This window comes from Mirounga angustirostris, unplaced genomic scaffold (genome assembly GCF_029215605.1).
Source record: "Mirounga angustirostris isolate CCGP_5_RB_7025 unplaced genomic scaffold, mMirAng1.0.hap1 SCAF_4, whole genome shotgun sequence".
In the NCBI taxonomy this organism is placed as follows: Eukaryota; Metazoa; Chordata; class Mammalia; order Carnivora; family Phocidae; genus Mirounga; species Mirounga angustirostris.
In genome coordinates this window covers 94,771,336-94,792,485 of record NW_026991712.1, presented here as the reverse complement: position 1 = coordinate 94,792,485, position 21,150 = coordinate 94,771,336, and the positions used below count along the sequence as shown (strand labels likewise).

Here is a 21,150-nt window from a genome sequence, read left to right as displayed (position 1 = left end):
GATCTGAAGTGATCAGTTCTATTTTGGATATATTATATTTGAGAAAGCAGACACTCAAGAAGAGATGTTACAGTTTATAGAATAGACAAATCTGAAAGTTCAGGAGAAGAGTACTGAGCTAGAAATAGAAATTTGGACATCATCAGCATATGGATGGTATTTAAAGCCATAAATCTGTAGCTGCAGATAATGAAGTAATGCCTGGCACATCCAACATTAAGAGATGAAGGAAAATGAGCAAATGAAACTGAGAAGTAATCAGTGTGGTAGGAGGCAAACTAAAAGAATGTGGTCTCTTGGTAGTCAAGTAAATAACATGTATTAAGGGAATGATCAACTATGTCAAATGTTGCTGATGTGTCAAGTATTAAGATGATGACCAAGTAATGACCTCTAGATTTAGTAATGCAATCGTTACTGGTGACCTTGAAAAGAACAATGTTGGTAAAATGTTGACAGAGAGCATGGGACAGGAGAAATTAGGAGATCATGATTATAAATAATCCTTTCAAAATATTTTGCTGCAAAGAGGAACGGGGACAGCTGCCCGCTGGGAAAGTGGATTAAAGAGAAGTTTTACATTTTCTTTCATTTTTTAAAGATGGCAGAAAAAATAGCAGAATATTAAAATACTGGTGGGAATAACTGCTAGAGTGAAAAACTGACATCAGCAGAGAAAGCCAAACTGCTGAAGCGATTTCCTTGGCTGTATGAGATGGAATCTAAGTGTATAAGGAGAGAAACTGGCTTCATAGAGGAAGAGAATTCAACTAAGATAACAGAGAAATGAAAAATGTGGGTGCAACTGCTTGGTAGACAAGTAGATGTGGTAAAGGAAGTCCGCAGAAGTTCTCTTTGTATTGCTTCAGTTTTCTCAATGAAGTAGGAAGCATTGCCAATATCTGGGAATGAGGATGAACAGTGAAATGTTGACAGGAAACAGCGTTAATGCACAGTATGACTGCCAGGTAACATTAAGAGTCTATTTGAGGTAAGTGGTCATGAACTGAGAATAAGACCAGTTGGTGTCATGATGTTCAGCTGCATAAGCAAAGCATGATGGAAGGAAAGCTGGGTTTAATCAAGACTGCGGTTTTACCTAGAGACCTCGACCAAGTGGGTTTCAGGAGTCAAAGCTAAATGTGACGGAGTGAAAATGATTAGACTGAAATTAAACTGGAAAAGGGTTAAGGGAAAACATAAATTATGGACTGAGGTAAAGTGGAAAAAAAAATAGTACTATCAATGGATTATAATAAAAGTCACTGAGTGGTGAAAAACTGGAAGTCTGATACTAAGCAGAATGAGCTAGAATGATGAGATGTGGTCAGAGAGAGGAATGCGTGAAATTGAATATAATTATTGGAAATGCCAAGGTCTAGAATACAATTATGGATGTGACTGGCAATGTAAAGGACACAAACTTTAGAAAGAAGTTCAAAGAACACAAAGATTATGTCTGGAGGATCAAAACTGCTGGGAATTAAGACAACAGCAGTACCTACAGATGACCTCTGAGTTAGAAACTGCTTAAGGGATGAAGTTGAATGACCCATGGGTTTTTATATGATAGCACCAATGAGGAATAGGAATGATGATGTAAGATTAAAGTTTAGAGATTTTTAGGGAGGAAGGAGGAAGAATGGTCTAAAAATAACAACGAGAATAGCTACATATCTCCAGGTCCAGTGATATATGAAATATCAAAGAAAAAACAGCCACCAATTAAGAGGGCTGCAGGGGAAGCAGTGTCCTGGAGCTCTGTTTCCACTACAGCAGAGAAGGCACAGAAGAGGATTTAAAAAGAGATTGAAGATAAAGAGATCCTGCTGATGACAACCATGAATCCCAGAGAAAAAAGTGGCAGAGAGACATAACTGTCATATGCAGAGCATTACGGGAATTAAATTATGGCAGATGAGGGAAACCTAGGAATGTGGGACTTTTCTTAGGTGACAAACAGGGATAATGAACATGGTAATGCTAGTCCTAGTAAATTTAAAGCAAATAATGATGGAGAGGTACAAATGGTGGTAAAGAAGGGTGGGGCCTGGGGCTTCCTCTTATAATCTGTTAATGGAGAAGAAATTCTATCAAGTCAACCACATCTTCACCCCACATAAAGGAAGAAGAGTCAGAATTGTGTGGTCTTAGAATCTGTGGGATCCCTCTCACTCTTAAGAGCTTTTTCTGTATCTTCACTTAATAAACTTCTATCGCTTTACTCACCAAAAAAAAAAAAAAAAGAACCTGCAAGTTTACTCATGACCCGTATTTCAGGAGAAACAAACTCACTCCTCCAAATGTATAAGTTCCATCTTGCTCCATGCTGAGAGAATTCATAGAACAGAGGAGATCTGAAAAGGCACAGTAAATGTGAGGAACCTCTCTCCTGTGAGGATGGGGGCAGGCCTATGGGATGTCTTCTAAAATGATAGGCCTAAATAGTTTAAATCAATTTTAACTTTTTTTTTTAACCTTTTATCATCTCAGATGAGTTAGTTTTTTTTTCTTTTTTTTATTATTATGTTATGTTAATCACCATATATTACATCATTAGTTTTTGAGGTAGTGTTCCATGATTCATTGTTTGCGTATAACACCCAGTGCTCCATGCAGAACGTACCCTCTTTAATACCCATCACCAGGCTAACCCATCCTCCCACCCCCCCTCCCCTCTAGAACCCTCAGTTTGTTTTTCAGAGTCCATAGTCTCTCATGGTTCGTCTCCCCCTCCGATTCCACCCCCCTTCATTCTTCCCCTCCTGCTATCTTCTTCTTCTTTTTTTAAGCATATAATGTATTATTTGTTTCAGACGTACAGATGTATTATTTGTTTCAGAGGTACTTTTTTTTTTTTAAGATTTTATTTTTTTAAGTAATCAGTACACCTAATATGGGACTCAAACTTATAACCTTGAGATCAAGAGTCACATACTCTACCAACTGAGCCAGCCAGGTGCCCCAGAGTTTTATCAACTTTAGATAGTGGAGAAGTCAACATTTATACTACCATCTCCCTTACTTTTATCATGCCCAATCTAATTTTATCACTAAAGTAGTTGATGTTTATATTATTTTAAGATCTCAAATTTAATATGGCCAAAACTTGACTACCAATTCCCTAGAAACACCTAACAAACCATGTCTTCCCACAGTCTTCTCCACTTTCGTAAATTCAATCCTATCCTTCCACTTACTCTTAGTAACCTGAAAGCCAAAAATCTTGGTGTTAGTGATACCCCTCTAACTCATACAACTCATACATCAGCAAATCCATACATCCCAGTTTCAGGCATCAAATCCAAATTCAAACTATGTGTAGAATTTGATCACATCTTACTATCTCCAATGTTAGCACTCAGGCTACACCATCACTGTCTTGTGTAAATTACTGAAAACAGTCTCCTAACTAATCTCCTAATTCTTTGTGCTCCTTTAATGTCTCTTCACTACAGACAGCAGTACCATTTTAAAACAATAGTCAAATCATTCCACTACTCAAAAGCTTTAGACTAAAAGCCAGCATTCTTACAATGGCCTACAAAGCACTCAGTAAGTTGGCCCTTTCTGCCCCTCTGACCTCATCTGATACCAATCTTCCCCTTGTTCATCGCATTCAGACTATGTAGCTCCTCAATGAAGTCAAGTACACTACTATCTCTGGCCCTTGCCAGTTGCTTTCTCTATCTGAAACATGCTCCCCTGGCTTGCCAAGTTTAAGCAGGGTTGCTCCCATTCTTCCTTCAGTCTCTACTCAAAGTCTACCTCATCATGGAAACCTTTTGAAACTACTCTATTTAAAACAAAAAGACACATCCACATACCCTGTCCCAACTTCCCAGCTTTATTTTTCTCTGTAACCATCAGCATCTGATATATTTACTATTTGTTTGGATTCTTAATAAAAATCAGGTCCTTGTGGACAATGAGTTTATTTTGTTCAATGAAATATACCATGCCTAGCACTCAGTAGGCATGCAATTATTTGTTGAATAAATGACTATGTAAATACTGTCCAATGATAAGCCAAGGAGTGTAATTAGAATAATTTCATTTTTTGTAGAACTTTTTCCTTTGGAATTAATGAATGCCCTCTGTTCTCCTTTGTTTAACTTTTACCAATCCCTAATGAATCTCATTTTCCACCAGATATGTCAAAAATTTGTCAATATTATTTTTTATTTTTTTTTTAAAGATTTTTTTATTTATTTATTTGAGACAGAGAGAATGAGATACAGAGAGCATGAGAGGGAGGAGGGTCAGAGGGAGAAGCAGACTCCCTGCCGAGCAGGGCAGCCCGATGCGGGACTCGATCCCGGGACTCCAGGATCATGACCTGAGCCAAAGGCAGTCGCTTAACCAACTGAGCCACCCAGGCGCCCTCAATATTATTTTTTAAATGACCTAACAATACCAAATATATTAGAAGTGGTTCCATTTTTTCTTTTTTTTTTCCTGGAGTTATCCTCACTCTAATGCTTCAGTTAAACTAGCTACTGTATAGATGTCATTCTGGGCATTCCAGAATTCATTCACAATTCACCATTTATTTTCTGGTTGACTAACATTTTTGTGGATCACATTCTCTAATAGCACTCCAGAAAGAGGTGCACGGGAGGCAGTTTCTGACTCCTTGCATGCTGAAAAATGTCTACAGCTCACTCTCACATTAATAATTTAGCTACAGAAGGGGCACCAGGCTGGCTCAGTCAGTGGAGTGATTCTTGATCCTGGGGTTGTGAATTTGAGCCCCACTTTGGGGGTAGATTACTTAAAAATAAAAAAAAAAATCTTGAGGGCGCCTGGGTGGCTCAGTTAGTTGAGCAACTGCCTTCGGCTCAGGTCATGATCCTGGAGTCCTGGGATCGAGTCCCGCGTCGGGCTCCCTGCTCAGCAGGGAGTCTGCTTCTCCCTCTGACCCTCCCCCCTCATGTGCTCTCTCTCTCTCAAATAAATAAATAAAATCTTAAAAAAAAAATAAAATCTTGAAAAAAATAATAATTTAGCGGGGCGCCTGGGTGGCTCAGTTGGTTAAGCAACTGCTTTCGGCTCAGGTCATGATCCTGGAGTCCCAGGATCAAGTCCCGCATCGGGCTCCCTGCTCTGTAGGGAGTCTGCTTCTCCCTCTGCCTCTCCCCGCTCCCACCCACCTCATGGCTTGTGCTCTCTCACTCACTCTCTCTCTCTCGCAAATAAATAAAATCTTAAAAAAATAATAATAATAATAATAATTTAGCTACAGAAATCTAGCTATTAGCTATAGAAATCTATTGAAAATCTTTCCCTCTCAGCTCCCAACTTTTGAAATCACTGTTCCAGCATCTTCTGTCTCCTGGTATTGCTATTTTAAAAGATCCTATTTAGATTCCCATTTCATTACACGTCGCCTACTTCGGAAACTTTGATCTTCATTTTAATCCATAGCATACTGTCATCTTATGGTGAGATATACTTTTTTGTGGGTCTTTTTTTTTTTTTTTTTTTTTTTTTACAATCAATGTACTGGGCACTAAATAGGTCATTTCAGACTGGCAACTCTAGGTTCTTAGGAGAGTTTCTTGTATTATTTGATCATTTCTTCTTCTATGCTGGCTGTTGGTATCTTGTAATTTTCTTATCTGTCTTTTCTCTTTTTGCTCTATTTTCTAGGAGACTAACTAGAATTTATCTACAAAACCTATTAATTTTTTATTTCAGCTATCATGCTTCTAACAGTTCTTTCTTCTTTTAATGATTACTTTTTCAAAGATTCTATCCTTATTTTGTGACCAGTAGCTTGTCTTATCTTTAAGGATGTCATAATTTTGTTTGATTTTACATTTCCTTTTGTTCCTATATTATCTTATGCCCTTCATGGCCCTTTTATTCAGTGTCTTGGTCTTTTTCCTGTAGGTGGCTGTATTAACCAGAAATGTGTACAGCTGTAGTGACCAATAAAGACTCATATAACAGGACCAGATGTAGCTAATGGTGTTAGTTGAACAACATCAAAGCCACAATCTCTGAGATGATCTTGGCTTTACCTTCATGAGCATATAATGATGTCACAGTACCAGGCATCACATCCTAATTCAAGGAAGGAAAAAGCTGGGAAAAAGCTGACACCAGCAACATTTGTCCCTTTTAAAAATCACAAACTAAGGGGCGCCTGGGTGGCTCAGTCATTAGGCGTCTGCCTTCGGCTCAGGTCATGATCCCAGGGTCCTGGGATTGAGCCCAGCATCGGGCTCCCTGCTCAGCGGGAAGCCTGCTTCTTCCTCTCCCACTCCCCCTGCTTGTGTTCCCTCTCTCGCTGTGTCTCTGTCAGATAAATAAATAAAAACTTAAAAAAAAAAAAAAATCACAAACTAAGCAGAATTCCACTTATATTTTATGGGAATAAACTGGGGATCAGAGCTACCCAAATACCAGGAATGCTGAGAAAGGAAATATTTAGCTTTTCCAGTCTCTATATTTGAAGCAGACAAGAGAGGGAAGAGTTAAGAATTCTCAACATAGCCCACAATGTATGGCATATGGCACGTGAGGGTGGCTCTATTCAAATGTCAGATGATCCTTTCATCCATTCACATTTAAATACACTTAAAAAAAAAAACTGCTTAGAGTCATGTGTGAGAGCAGAACTTAAGAACTGGTAGGCTTCACTTAACATTTAGAGGTCTTTTCTGATCACTTTCTCCAAAGAATGAAAAGGCCTCTGTAATTCCAGAGAGGAGGATAGCAAGGGATAATTAAAAAAAAAAAAAAAAAAAAAGTCACTACTGACACTCTGGAAGCAAGTCAGGGAAAGTGAAGGTCCCACAGTTTAATGAAGACTTAATTTAACCTCCCATGTACCTCATCCCCACTCTCCATCTAGACCTAATATCGCCAAAGAGAGTAAGCCCAACTTCTATACCTATCGACTCTAAATCCTGAACTTTAACAGGTTTCTAGGAATTAAATCACATAGCTTCCTTTATATATCTCCTTTCTGCCTGCCCTTGGGTTGGCAGAACTCTACGGTCAATTACCATCAGATCCACCATATATTCAATCCATTTCCCAGCTTTTGAAAAATACACTGACATATCCATTGGTGTCTCTTCTCTCATTTTGATTTTTTTTTTAAGTCTATACTTATTTTATTCATTTACTGTGAATAGAATTATAGAGGGAGGTGGGATAACCCCATGGTAGAGCTAGAAACTAGGTAATGTTCAAAATTGTACAAAATTTCATAAAGTTCTATAGCTGTTTTCCTTTTTGAGAACAATATCCAAGGCCATAAAGAATAAAGACATAAACACCAACAACTTCAATAAAATGTTTTTAAAAAAAGAGAAAAAAGAAAATGTATAGGTCACAATGTTAGTAATAACAGCTAGTAATAGCTAAGCTGATACTGAGTACTTACTGTGCTAAGCACTTTATAGGTAAAATTCTCATTCAATCCCTACAGCCAGCTTCTAAAGTTGGTACTACATTTTCTGCATTTAAAAGACGCAGAGAGGCACCTGGGTGGCTTAGTTAAGTTAAGCATCCAACTCTTGATTTTGGCCCGGGTCATGATCTCAGGGTCATGAGATCAAGCTCCACATTGGGCTCTGCTGGAGCCTGCTTAAGACTCTCTCTCTTCTGCCCCTCCCCTCTACCTGTGTGCACGCTCTCCCCCTCCCTCAAAAAAAAAAAAAATATATATATATATATATATATATAAGGGGTGCCTGGATGGCTCATCAGTTAAGTGTCCCACTCGTTTCAGCTCAGGTCATGATCTCAGGGTTATGAGACTGAGCCGCACATGAGACTCCATGTTCAGTAGGGAGTCTGCTTGGGATTCTCTCCCTCTGCCCATCCCCTCACTCGCATGCATGTTCTCTCTCTCTAAAATAAAAAGATCTTTAAAAAAAAAAAAAAGATACACAGGCACACATACATCAGAGTTCATCATCTTTATCACTATAATATGAAGCAATTATCTTTAAAGATTTTTTAATAAATTTTATTCTTATAATTCTAGATACCCAGGGTCAGACGAGCCCCCTGGGTTGCCAATAGTCCACGCATACTGTCACACATCATTGCTGGGAGGAGTTAATTATGCCCAAGATTCCACTGAGAGAAGACAACTGGAACCTCCACATTTGGAACACTCCTAGACTTTGCACCATACATCTTTCATTTGAATGACTTTAATCTGTATCCTTTCACTATCCTTTCAGTATAACAGCTTTCAGTGAGTTCTAGCAAATTACCTAACAATTTCAGCAAATTACTGAATCTGACAGTAGCCTCAGGAAATCCTCAGCTTACAGTGGGTGTCAGAAGGGTGGTCTGGGGGGCACCTGGGTGGCTCAGCTGGTCAAATGTCCGACTCTTGATTTCAGCTAAGATCATGATCTCAGGGTTGTAAGATAGAGCCCTGCTGCACTGGGATTGTCTCTCTCCCTCTCCTCTGTACCTCCTTCCGTGCGCGTGCGCTCGCTCTCTCTCAAAAAAAAAGGGGTGGTTTGGGTGCTCCTAAAATTCTGCACTTGGTGTCAATGATGAGGGGGCACTTGTGCATTGTTCTCTAACTTCATAGTTGGTATCAGAAATGGGAGTCACTAGAATGATCCTGACTCACTGAAACATGTGGTTTGGGAAGAGGAAGGATGAAAAAACAGGCGTTTATGAACCTTTGATTCCTGGATGACTACCTAGTCACTCATGGTATGAAACTGCAGCTGAATTTACTAGAGGTAAGTTATCAATGGAATTGAGAAAGGTAGACCCAACTTCCTAGGAGTTGACTCCCTGGATAAATAAGGAAATGCAAACCAGTAAGAAACAAGTTAATTATACAATCCTTTGGTTACTGATTCTGCAATAGCTAAAATGAACAGTGTGTTGGGACAGATACTGACAATGGGCAAAGCTTAGGTTTCAGCTAGTCTGAACTATGGCCACTGCTAGTCTCAGGGTCACTCCAAAGGGAAAAAGTACTCTGGGAAAACAGAGTACCTCAATGACCTCTGGTCACAGAATGTAGTCCAGGTTGAGGAAAAGACAAAACCAAGAAACTAATGAAATCACAGAGTATATGCAAAGGAATGTCTCATTTTGTAGGTCAATGCTTCTGGAAGAAAAACCTATACTAAAATATTGTTGAGAGTGATTATCTAGAAGCAGTATCACTGCTTCTGAATGGTGCAAAATAGAAGAGCAACGTCTGAGCTGATGCAGGACCCACAACTCACTAGTGAATAACCAAAGATGGCTATACATAATTCAGACACACAGGAGGTCATTCCCAAGGGGACAGCTAACCCAGTAGACTAGATAAATGATCCCATAAAATTTGTTGACCCTGAAACAAAGGAAGAGGATTGTCCTCCTATAAATGTGGAGATTCCCCACACACTTCTTATGCAAGCCATGCTGGATTGGCACTATGAAAACCAGGATATTCACCTACTGAGTAGGCCTCTTACTGAAGTTATAGTAAATACTGTGATTAAGGGGGACTCTTTTACATGGGCTCCCCATGTAACCTTACCGCTGCAATATTTACCAACAACCTGAAAAGCCTTATCAGATCTATTTTCTCAGATTCCCAATATGCGCCTTACAGGTGCTAAGAAAATTAGAGAGATTCTTGAGAAAAGGGAAGAGTCAAGATTTAACACAGCAGGATGGAAATCTTCAGATGGCTATTAAAAAATGGGATGAGGGGCGCCTGGGTGGCTCAGTCGTTAGGCATTTGCCTTCGGCTCAGGTTATGATCCCAGAGTCCTGGGATTGAGCCCTGCATCGGGCTCCCTGCTCAGCGGAGAGCCTGCTTCTCCCTCTCCTACTCCCCCTGCTTGTGTTCCCTCTCTCGCTGTCTCTCTGTCAAATAAATAAATAAAATCTTTAAAAAAAAAAAAAAAAAGGATGAATAAAAACAGATATTGATGGGGTTGAAACAAAAATCTTAATGTAGCATGACTAGAGGTTGGGTGGACATGAGAGTTACTGCTGCTTCCCAACATTAAAGGGCCCTAAACAACTCTGCTGTATTTACCCCAGTTTAGAGAAATTTTAAAAGCCAGAGGACAAAGAAGACAGTGAAAAACCTGACCTGAAATTACCAGGGGTGACTGACCTATAAATTAATCAAATTGAAGACTGAAGGAGAGGCAAGGGTCTTCTGGTTCAACCCCCAACTGGAGAACCAAGGTAATATGCACTTGTGTGGGTAAAATAGCCAAGGAGTGGATAAGAGACATTTCTGGGACTCCTTAACATGACAGCCCAGTGCACTATAATTCTAAAATCTGTTGGAAGTCCTAATGGGGAGCTACAATTAGATTGGGAGGAGAAGCAATAGTTAACAGGATTAAGGTAAAAATTTGGATGAAAGTTGGAATGTCAGAACAGACTTTCTGTGAAGTGGTAACATCTCCTTTACGTGACTGTATTATTGGGATGGGTATTATGTCTGACTGGTACTGTAAAACAGAAGGCATATAAATAAATTCCACCTTAAGGCCAGTCTTGAGTAGACATGCTAAAATGAGAACCACTGAAACTGTCTGAGCCCACAAAAATTAATTTGAGACAGAATTCTCTGAATAATAACAATGTATATGTAGTCTGTGAAAAAAATGTGTATGTAGCCTGTGAAACAAGTGGATGGCTCATCAAGCCCTAACAGTAGATTATTATAAAGCTTGAATAAAGTAGTGCCCCATAACATCAGCAGTCCCTGATATGATTTCAATAGTAGAAATAAATACATAGTAGGCTAAAAGAGAATGATACTCAGTAACTGACCCTGCAACTTTTATTTTTCTGCCTTGATTCCCTCAAAAAAGCCAACAACAATTTTCCTTCACATGGAAGGATCCCAATTTATATTTACTATATTGCCAAAGGGTTACTTAAATTCACCAGCTTAGTGGTATAAGGCACTTAGAAGGGATACACTATCTTGATGATACCATGATAAGATCACAAACTAAAGATAAAGGTACAACTGACTTAAATGCAAAAAGGACATATATGATCAAAAGAAGCTGTTAATAAATCCACCAGGTCCAAGGACCTGCCCAAACTGATAAAATTCTTAGGAATAACCTAGTCAGGTACAAACCTTGACATTTCACAGGTAAAGAAAAATAAATTGTTTTTGCCACCTATCCCTAAAACTAAACAAGAAGCCCAACATTTGGTGGTATATTTGAATTCTGAAGGACACATGTTCCACATCTGGGAATATTAGTAGCACCAATCAATACAACTATCCAAAAGAAGGCTGTATTTGAATGGGATCCTGAACAAAGGTAGGCCATATCTCAACTGCAAAAAGCAGCCTGTCTCCCGATGCTCTTGGGCCCCTATGACACACAGTTGGACATGATTTGGGGCCTGCAGCAACACGTATTTATGTGGACTAGAGCTTATGGCAAAAGCCAATGAGTGCCACTAAGCAACAACCATTGGGATTTTGGACCAGAAAATTCTGGATACCATGCTAAAATATATGCCACTTGAGAGAAAATTACTAACTTGCTATTGGGCATTAAGTGAGACTGACTGACTGAAGGACATAGTATAACTCTGCAACATGAAACACACACAATGTCTTGGGCAAGAGAGAACATTCTAGTAAGGAAGGCAGTGCCCATGGAGCCTGGATGGCTCAGTCAGTTAAGTGTCTGCCTTCAGCTCAGGTCATGATCCCAGAGTCCTGGGATCGAGCCCCGCATCTGGCCCCCTGCTTGGTAGGGAGTCTGCTTCTCCCTCTCCCTCTGCCGCTCGCCCTGCTTGTGCTCTCTCTTTCTCTCTCAAATAAATAAAAGGAAGGCAGTGCCTAGAAGAATTCTGTATAAAATAGAAATGGTTTGTTCAGGAACATATGACCAGCAGGATGCTAAGAGTTATTTATTGTATTTATGAGCAAATAGCCCCTTTTTCCCCTAATGATGACTTTAAAACCACTCAAGGTTTTAAATCATATGGGCAGTGCCCTATGAACAGCTAGCTCTCTGAGAACCAAAAAACAGCTGCTTGGTTGTCAACTACACTTCAAAACTGAATAAACTACTAAATTTAAATTTAAGAGAGAGAGAAGGGATGCAAACTATTTGGTTCATGGATAACAGTTTCAAGGTGAACAGACAGCATCCTGTTTAGAAGGCTCTAAATTGGAGATGGTAATAACAAATCATATCGATGAGCTGAACTGCATGCTATTTTCCCACCAGGGTTTTTATTGAACTCTGCAGTTGATGTCAAAAATGAAGGTAGTCTTGTGGGCTGTTTCCTAACTTTGTATAGATGATGAAGAGAAAAGACTAGTACGATTCAATAATGTATGCTATATTGAACACTTGAAACTTTAGCTATGGGGCAACCACTGAGAAGTGTTTTAAAAGGGGAGTGAGGGATGAGGAGGGACTCTATTTTAGCAAAATAATCCTGGCAACAATGTGGACAGAATGAATTTGACAAGGTAAAACTCAGAGCAGGAAGATCAACTCTTAAGTGTGCTGTAGTAATAGGAACCTAGGGTTTTAAAGTGCAGGGACAGGGGCTCCTGGGTGGCTCAATCAGTTAAGCGTCCAACTCTTGATTTCAGCTCAGGTCATGATTTCAGGGTCATGAGATCAAGTCCCATGTCAGGCTCTGTACGGGGCTGGGCGTGGAGCCTGATTGAGATTCTCTCTCCCCCTCTCCCTCCCATTGATTCATTCAGGAATAGATAGATAGATGAAAGAAACAAATAAACAAACAACAGTGCAATGACATGAGTTCTGTAAGAGTCTATCCTGGAAAAAATACAGTGTGGGCTAAAGAAATGAGAGAAAACATTCAAGAGATGATTAGGACTTGAAACTAAGTGGCAAAGGAAAATGGTAAAGGAAAAAGAAGGATCAGGCAGGGTTAAACGTTGAGGGAAGGACAGTTGAAGCTATTCTTTCATGGCAAAAAGGATGCCATCTTCCTTCTCTTTTTGCTCCTCACCAACAATTTAAAAAGCGTAAGTAACCCAAATGCTCAAAGATCTGACTGACTGCAGCTGTGAGAATGATGATCTAATGTCTTATTGAGATTATTACAAAACAATCAATGGTACAATTTGGCCCTAAGGTAAAGTCATCTACAAGATTAGTCACTTCAAGTGAAACATTAGCCAACTTGCAGGTAGGATGAAACATTTGGGAACAAATTATGGTTACAAAAGTTTACAGTAGCAGTTCTAAACAAATGTTCTATAGAACAGTAAAAAAGAACAAAGATCAGAGGCGCCTGGGTGGCTCAGTCGGTTAAGCGACTGCCTTCGGCTCAGGTCATGATCTTGGAGTCCCTGGATCGAGTCCCGCAACGGGCTCCCTGCTCGGCGAGGAGCCTGCTTCTCCCTCTAACCCTCCCCCCTCTCATACACTCTCTCTCTCTCTCATTCTTGCTCTCTCAAATAAATAAATAAATCTTAAAAAAAAAAAAAGAACAAAGATCATTACTTTTATGTGGTCAAGTCTGAGAGAGTCCATATACTCTGTCTGTATCTATATACCATATGGAAGAAAATGAGCATACAGGCTTAAAATAGATCAAACTGCCTGTATTCAAACCCAGGCTCTACTACTTACGGTGAGACCCTGTACAGATTACTAACTTACAGATTTCTGTAAGTAGGCTCCCTCACCTTTAAAACAGTCATGATACCAATACTAACATTTCATGGATAGCTGGTGTGAATTAAACAAACATGCAGCATTCAGAAAAGTGCCTCACACAAACTACGAATGCAGTAATTGTTAGCTATTAGGATTAATGTATTCCCTCTTTAAGAGGATTCTAACAAATTTCAATGAACTTAAGGAATTAAAAGCACTAAGACATCCTACAGTTAAGAAACACATTTAAATGTGGTTAATCCAACTTAACCTACTCTTCTTTGGCAGGAGATTCATAAACCTATTTCCATCAAATCAGCAGAAGTATTGTAAGAACACTTTAGAAAAGGCTGGACTATGGGTAAGCAAGACCATCTTTTAAACTATAATACAATTTAATAGAAACTGGGGGAAAAAAAAAAAAGAAACTGGGAAATTTGCTGCAGGACTGTTATACTCCTGACTAGAAATTTTAGTACATTTCCAGAAGAGTTCAAATGTAATAGACTGGTTATAAGCGAATACTATTGAACTCTGAGGGTACAGTGGGGTTGAAATAGAAAGTTATGTATTAAAAAATTAGTAACTTTGCTTGCATAACTTACACAGTTTGTAGAAAAACAAGGGATTTATACCGAACATGAAATAAGTACAGTTATGCTTTGATGTTGAAATGTGTATCAGCCATACCTGCAGGAATATTACCTTTTTAGATTACAGCATAGAGCCTAAATAACCACAGTATACTTGAAAAAAGCTTATCTGAATCAGAAGCACAGCAAATACATAATGCAACTCCTTTCTTCCAAGCCCAAATGTAATGATACATTTTTAACAAATATTCATAAGATAATTATATATGAATGTGGAAACCATTAAATAATTCATCAGAAACATATCTTGAAGAAATAAAATATATGAAATTGAGAAAATGCTAACAAAACTATGGATTAAATAATAATTAATTTTACAAAACATTTTAAAGATTTCTTGTTATGCAATTATGACTTCTGTACCTATGTTCTTTGTGTTCCAATAGCTGACAGTCTCTACATGTCAATCTATCACATGTTTCACAGAAAAGCTTCAATTGTTCTTGTTTGTGTACAGGGCAGAAAACAGGGCGCTGACCAGATGCTCCAACAGATTCTGCAGTAAAATAAAACATATATTTTCTAAACTAAAAATTGTTATTTAACCTTCTAAATTCCCATTAATATTGATGTCCAAAGCATATGAAGAATAAATAAAAATGTTACGAGGTAAAAGAGAGAGATTAATAGTATACTAATCATTAAAACTGTTTCTATCTTACCTGAGACATCTTCCTTCTTCCTGATCAAGTGATCTTTAGTGAATTTTACTCTTTGATGTGCTTCAATACATGTCTTACATAGCCACTCTCCACATTCTACACAAAAGCCAACTGCACTTGCATTGTCTTCACAACTAGTACATACCTAAAAGAGGAAATAAATAATTTACATCGTTTACAAAATACAAATCCACAAAATAAAAACTCTGACTTGCTCTCAAATATACTAAATGACTAGAATAAAATTATTTTGTTCCATTTATCTTCAATAAAATCGTGTTCCTTCCCAATCAAACATTCGAGTAAAAATCTAAGTCTGAGAACACAAAAACTACAGACAAGATTTGAATTTTAAGTAGACTTTTCATCTCATTTAATTAAATATGAGGATATAGAATAAAGAGCCTTTACTTTCAATTGGAAAAATAGAACTATACCTGAACTATCCTAAATTATGTAACTATCCAAACATATTTTTCTTATTATTTACACTTCAATATCAAGATAAGAATATAAAGAAAAATTGAGAAGCATACCTGTTCTGATTTCTCATCAGAACTGCTAGGAGCTTCAGATGTATCTTTCACAAAATAATTATCCACAAGGTCTATCTGTCTGCATTCTTGGCGGCATACTGGGCACCGTATTACACCAACTACAACACAAAACAACAACATTAAAAAATATTCCTTGGGAAAAAAATAAGGAAATTGTGCATGATGCCCATATGGAAAGCATTCATTCATATGTCACAAACAAGATCAAAGAAATGAAGAACATGAAGAGCTCAGTAAAATAATCCACTGAGTTACTCCTTTGGGGGAAAATGATACCCTATTTAGGAAGAGAAAACAAGCATTTATACAAAAAAAAAAAAAAAAAAAAACCAAAAGTGCTTTATTACAACGTATTAGTCAAATAATGGCTCCCAAAGATATTCAGATCTTAATCCTTGGAACCTGTCAGTGTCACTTTATAGAGTGAAGGTGACTTTGCAGATATGATTAAATTAAGGCTCTTGAGATGCTGTCCTGGATTATTTGATGGGCCCTAAATGTCATCTTGTAAGAGGGAGACAGAGGAAGGTTAGGCTACAAAAAAGGAGAAGGTGGCGAACAATGGAAGCAGAGATTGGAGTCATGTACTTTGGGAATGAAGCAATAAACTAAGAAATAAAAGTGGCCACTATAAGCTGAAAAAGACAAGGAAATGGATTTTCTCCTCAGAGCCTCTAGAAGGAACCAGACCTGACTACACTTTGACTCCGGCAGACATCCTGACTGTAGCCCAGTAAAACTGACAACAGTAAAAGATTAAAATGTGCGTTATTTTAAGCCACCAAATTAATGGCAATTTTGTTACAGCAGCAATAGAAATACACAATCTATCATCTAATAAATTCTGATTTGGTTCAGAACTACCTGAATTCACTTTCGTGTGGGAAGAAAGATCACATGTGCCTGAATGGCCTAGTGATCTAGCATCTATTAGAAGAAATAAACCTATGGAAGTTAAAAACTAAAAAACAGCAACACAGTCAACACAGCAAACGAACTACTACGTGTCAGCCATAAAACTGAGAATATAGCATAAACAATACAATCCTTACTTTCAAGAAAGGGTTCAAGACTAGTATATAATTTTTATAGTTTATACCATGTACAACTATAGACTAGGATATAAACAGAATCCCCAAGAGTTTTAAGTATACAAATTATAGAACCTTATACAGTAGTTCCAATGGAAAACAGAAACTTAAATACAGTGTCATTCTAAAAGTAGGAATATCAGGGGGCATCTGGGTGGTTCAGTCCACTGGGCATTCCAACTCTTGATTTCCACTCAGGTCATGATCTCAGGGTCATGAGGTCAGACCTGCACTGGCTCCATGCTGAGCATGGAGCCTGCTTGAGATTCTCTCCCCCTCTTCCTCTGCCCCACTCCCTTACCCCACCCCCGCTCATGTGCACACACACTCTAAATAAGTTAATTAATTTAAGTAGGAATATCAGTCTCCTAGTAGACATATACACTGTTAAACTCAAAGTTATATGTTTGAAAACAAAACATAGTTTTTATTATACAAAGTACAAAGATGTTGCTCAAAGGAAATACATAAAAATAATTTTTCAAATCAAAGGAAGAAACACTATGGGAAAGAGAAAGGAGGAAAAGGTATATAAATATTTCCATATTTGAGATGGCATTGAGTTACAAACCTTTCAAGAAACACAGAGTATAATAAAACCACAAAGGAAGTAAGTATAAGTAATTGTAGGAGCAAAACTATGGGAGCAACTAACTTCTTACAATAAATTAAGCTTTCACTGAAGAGATCACACTTAAACATGGTCTTGAAAAATGAACATTCATCTACTAGTGTGCAGGAAAGTTTACTTTGCTGACCTTGGTTCTTCAAATCCTGTACATTCCTAAGGAAGGCCCATCTCCAGTACTAGCCCTCAAATGGCTCCTGTGACATGACCTCTAACTCTTGGAATATTCTACCTGATAAGACTGTTTTTGTATGCTTGAGGCCTTGGGCCATGCTGTATTCAGTTTGACCTCTGAGGGTGGCTAGAGTCTCAGTAGGTGGTGTGAGTTCTACGGAGAATGCACCCCTTTATGACCATTCCCCAATAAAAACCTAGACATGGAGGCTCAGGTAAGCTTTCCTGATTGGCAATACTCCTGCATATTGTCAGACATAGTTACTCTAAAACTAAGCATCCCCCTGCGCAACTCCACTGAAAGGAGACATCTGGAAGCTTGCGCCTATTTTCTCCTGGACTTCACACCAAGCACCTTTGCTAATTTTAATCTATTTCTTCTCTCCTTCTAATAAAATGCAACCATGAGAGTAAACGTTTTTCTGTATCAATCCTGTCAGTCAATCACTGAGCCTGAGGGTGACTCCAAACTCAACTAGGAAAGGAATAGTATACAAACCAAGAACAGCAAGTGCAAAGTTCACACATTAAAAAAAAAAAAAAAGGCTATAAAAAATAGAAAAAGGTCCACATATACATATGTGAAATATTGAGGAAGTTAAGAAATCTGCAGCATCTAAATGAAGGAATATTTTTGTTGAAGGATACATAAGATGGAGAGATATTCTGTTCTGAGCAAGAAACAATATTATAAAAGTGTTCATTATACCTGTGTAAAGGATAATTTGATGCAAGTCTTTGGTTTTTTTGAACCCAATAAACTGATTCTCAGATTCTTAAAATTACTTCAATCTGGCAAGCGGACATCACAGTTAATGACAATAAAAATTCATCTATATCTAAGTATTATTCCATTAAAATAATATTAAGGAATTTGGAAGATAAAAACAATATCCAAAAATCTTAAGGCAAAGGAAGGAACAGAGCACACGAATCACTATACATGCAATTTTAAGAAATGTAGAAGCAAAATAATACGAACACTGCAAAAGAAACCCAACCCACAGTACACGAGGAATGGAAACATACACCTCAGAAAGACTCTTATTTTCCATAAATATTTTCCTGTGTCAATGGAGAAGCACTCTTGAAGCTCGGAATTCAGAAATTTAAGGCATGAAAGAAGTTCCAATGAGAGGGAATAAGTTCAAGTCTATAGATATCAGCAAACCCCATTCCTAGGCAGACTACTTAGACCTGACAGATTACCCAGCAGCCAAGGTATCTTACCACTAAAACAAAAAGAGTTGAAGCTTCTTCAGCGATCTTTTTGCTATCTGCTTCTGTATTTATTCAATAAATTTAAAAATTACATAAATGTTTGCTTTGAAAATAAGAGCCTACTGAGACTCCAGCCACCCTCAGAGGTCTCCCCGCTGAGCATGGAGCCCAACATGGGGCGATCTCACCACCCTGAAATCATGACCTGAGCCGAAGTCAGGTGTCAGATGCTTAACCAACTGAGCCACCCAGGTGTCCCCCTAACTAAGTTCAAGTTCTTATTTAAAACCCCTTCTTTGGGACACCTGGGTGGCTCAGTTGGTTAAGTGTCTGCTTTCGGCTCAGGTCATGATCCCAGGGTCCTAGGATCAAGTCCCTGCTTCTCCCTCTGCCTGCTGCTCTCCCTGCTTGTGCATTCTCTGACAAATAAATAAAATCTTTTTTAAAAATATTAAAAAACAGGGGCGCCTGGGTGGCTCAGTTGGTTAAGCGACTGCCTTTAGCTTGGGTCATGATCCCAGGGTCCTGGGATCAAGCCCCGCATTGGGCTCCCTACTCCGTGGGAAGCCTGCTTCTCCCTCTCCCACTCCCCCTGCTTGTGTTACCTCTCTCGCTGTATCTGTCAATTAAATAAAATTAAAAAATAAAACCCCTTCTTTAATCAACCCAGAACTCCAAACAAAATGTCCATTAAACAAAAGTTGTATCTTTGCCTCATCTCTACTTCTCTTCCTAGGATTCCTTTTTTTTTTTTTTTAAGATTTTATTTATTTGACACAGAAAGACACAGCGAGAGCAGGAACACAAGCAGGGGGAGTGGGAGAGGGAGAAGCAGGCTTCCCGTGGAGCAGGGAGCCGGATGCGGGGCTCAATCCCAGGACCCTGGGATCATGACCTGAGCCGAAGGCAGACGCCCAACAACTGAGCCACCCAGGCACCCCTGGGATTCCTATTTAGGTGAATTCACATATTCATTCAACAACAACAAAAAGTGAAGCTTCTCTGGAAACTTACCAACACAAAACTATCTCATTAGAACACCTCCCAACCCAGGGCACAAGTAGGACACCAACTTAAGATAGGCTCATAAAATAAACTTACAGTACCCAATTCTATTAGAGTAAGTCAACAAACACAATAAGGCAAGAAATAAAAACCTAACCCACAGAAAATAAAACAATCTGTTAAAAGATTTCAAAAATCTATGCATAAAATGTTGAGGGGGTTAATGGGACAAACAGAATCTATGAAAATAGAGCTAAAAAAGAATCAAAGAGAAAATCTAGTACTGAATAAACTCAAAACACAAGTTAAACAGTAAGCAAGAGATAACTGAAAAGGAAATTAATGAAGTAGAAGAGAGAGATTCATCACAGAGGTAGAGAGAAGGAACTACAAAAGAAAAGAAAACTGAAGAACTGAATGAGAAACTCCAGTATTTGTTACAGAATTCAGCACAGAGATAGAGAAAAGGGGAACTACAAAAAGAAAAGAAAGCTAAAGAACTGAATGAGAAACTCTGGTATGCATCAAATAGAAGTTCTAGAAGTTCATGAAGGAAATGAGGTACAGATGCTATTTAAAGAAGATAATGGCTAAGAGTTTCAGAACTGAAGAAATGAGCTCTCAGACTGCAATTCAAGTCCTGAGCAGGATAAATAAAAATAAACCCACAACTAAACATAGTAAAGATGGAGGAAAAACTCTTAATAACTGCTAGTTATTGTAAGACAATCAGACTGACAGCAGACCTCATTAGTAAAAAAACAATGCAAAAAGATAACGGATAATATTTTAAAAGCTTGGGGCTCCTGGGTGGCTCAGTCGTTACACGTCTGCCTTTGGCTCAGGTCATGATCCCAGAGTCCTGGGATCGAGCCCCGCACTGGCTCCCTGCTCAGCGGGAAGCCTGCTTCTCCCTCTGCCACTGCCCCTGCTTGTGTTCCTTCTCTCACTTTGTCTCTCTCTGTCAAATAAATAAATAAAATCTTAAAAAAAAAAAATCTTAAAAGCTTTTAGAGAAAATAAGTCAACTTAGCAATCTACATCCTGATGATACCACTATTCAAAAGTAAAAGCAAATTAAATTTTCAGACATAACAATGCTGCTCATTGCTACAAGAACTAATAAAGCACTCAATTTAACCATATAAAAGTGCCAATTTTAGACTACTTATGACTTACAAATTGGTAATTTTATCCAGGTTAACCTACTACTGACTATAAGAACATGGAAAAGGAGGGGCGCCTGGGTGGCTCAGTCGTTAAGCGTCTGCCTTCGGCTCAGGTCATGATCTCAGGGTCCTGGGATCAAGCCCTACATCGGGCTCCCTGCTCCGCGGGAAGCCTGCTTCTTCCTCTCCGTTCCCCCTGCTTGTGTTCCCTCTCTCGCTGTGGCTCTCTCTGTCAAATAAATAAAATCTTTAAAAAAAAAGAACATGGAAAAGGGATGCCTGGGTGGCTCAGTTGGTTAAGCATCTGTCTTCAGCTCGGGTCGTGATCCCAGGGTCCTGGGATTTAGTCCCACATCAGGCTC

At 38.6% G+C, this 21,150-nt stretch overlaps 1 protein-coding gene across 6 annotated transcripts in view; it reads right to left on the bottom strand.

The window, feature by feature from the left end:
* Window positions 1-21,150, bottom strand: part of TRIM33 (tripartite motif containing 33) — a 145,366-nt gene that overhangs the window by 76,066 nt on the left and 48,150 nt on the right. For all 6 annotated transcript variants that reach the window (XR_010410780.1, XM_064588594.1, XM_064588595.1 and 3 more), the window contains exons 2-4: window positions 15,480-15,598; window positions 14,944-15,088; window positions 14,645-14,777 (exon numbers count right to left, since the gene is read on the bottom strand). Coding sequence is in view for 5 of the 6 variants with exons in the window: in XM_064588594.1 (XP_064444664.1) it covers window positions 14,645-14,777; window positions 14,944-15,088; window positions 15,480-15,598 (397 nt within the window). In the remaining variant the exon portion in view is untranslated. The remainder of the gene's footprint in view (window positions 1-14,644; window positions 14,778-14,943; window positions 15,089-15,479; window positions 15,599-21,150) is intronic.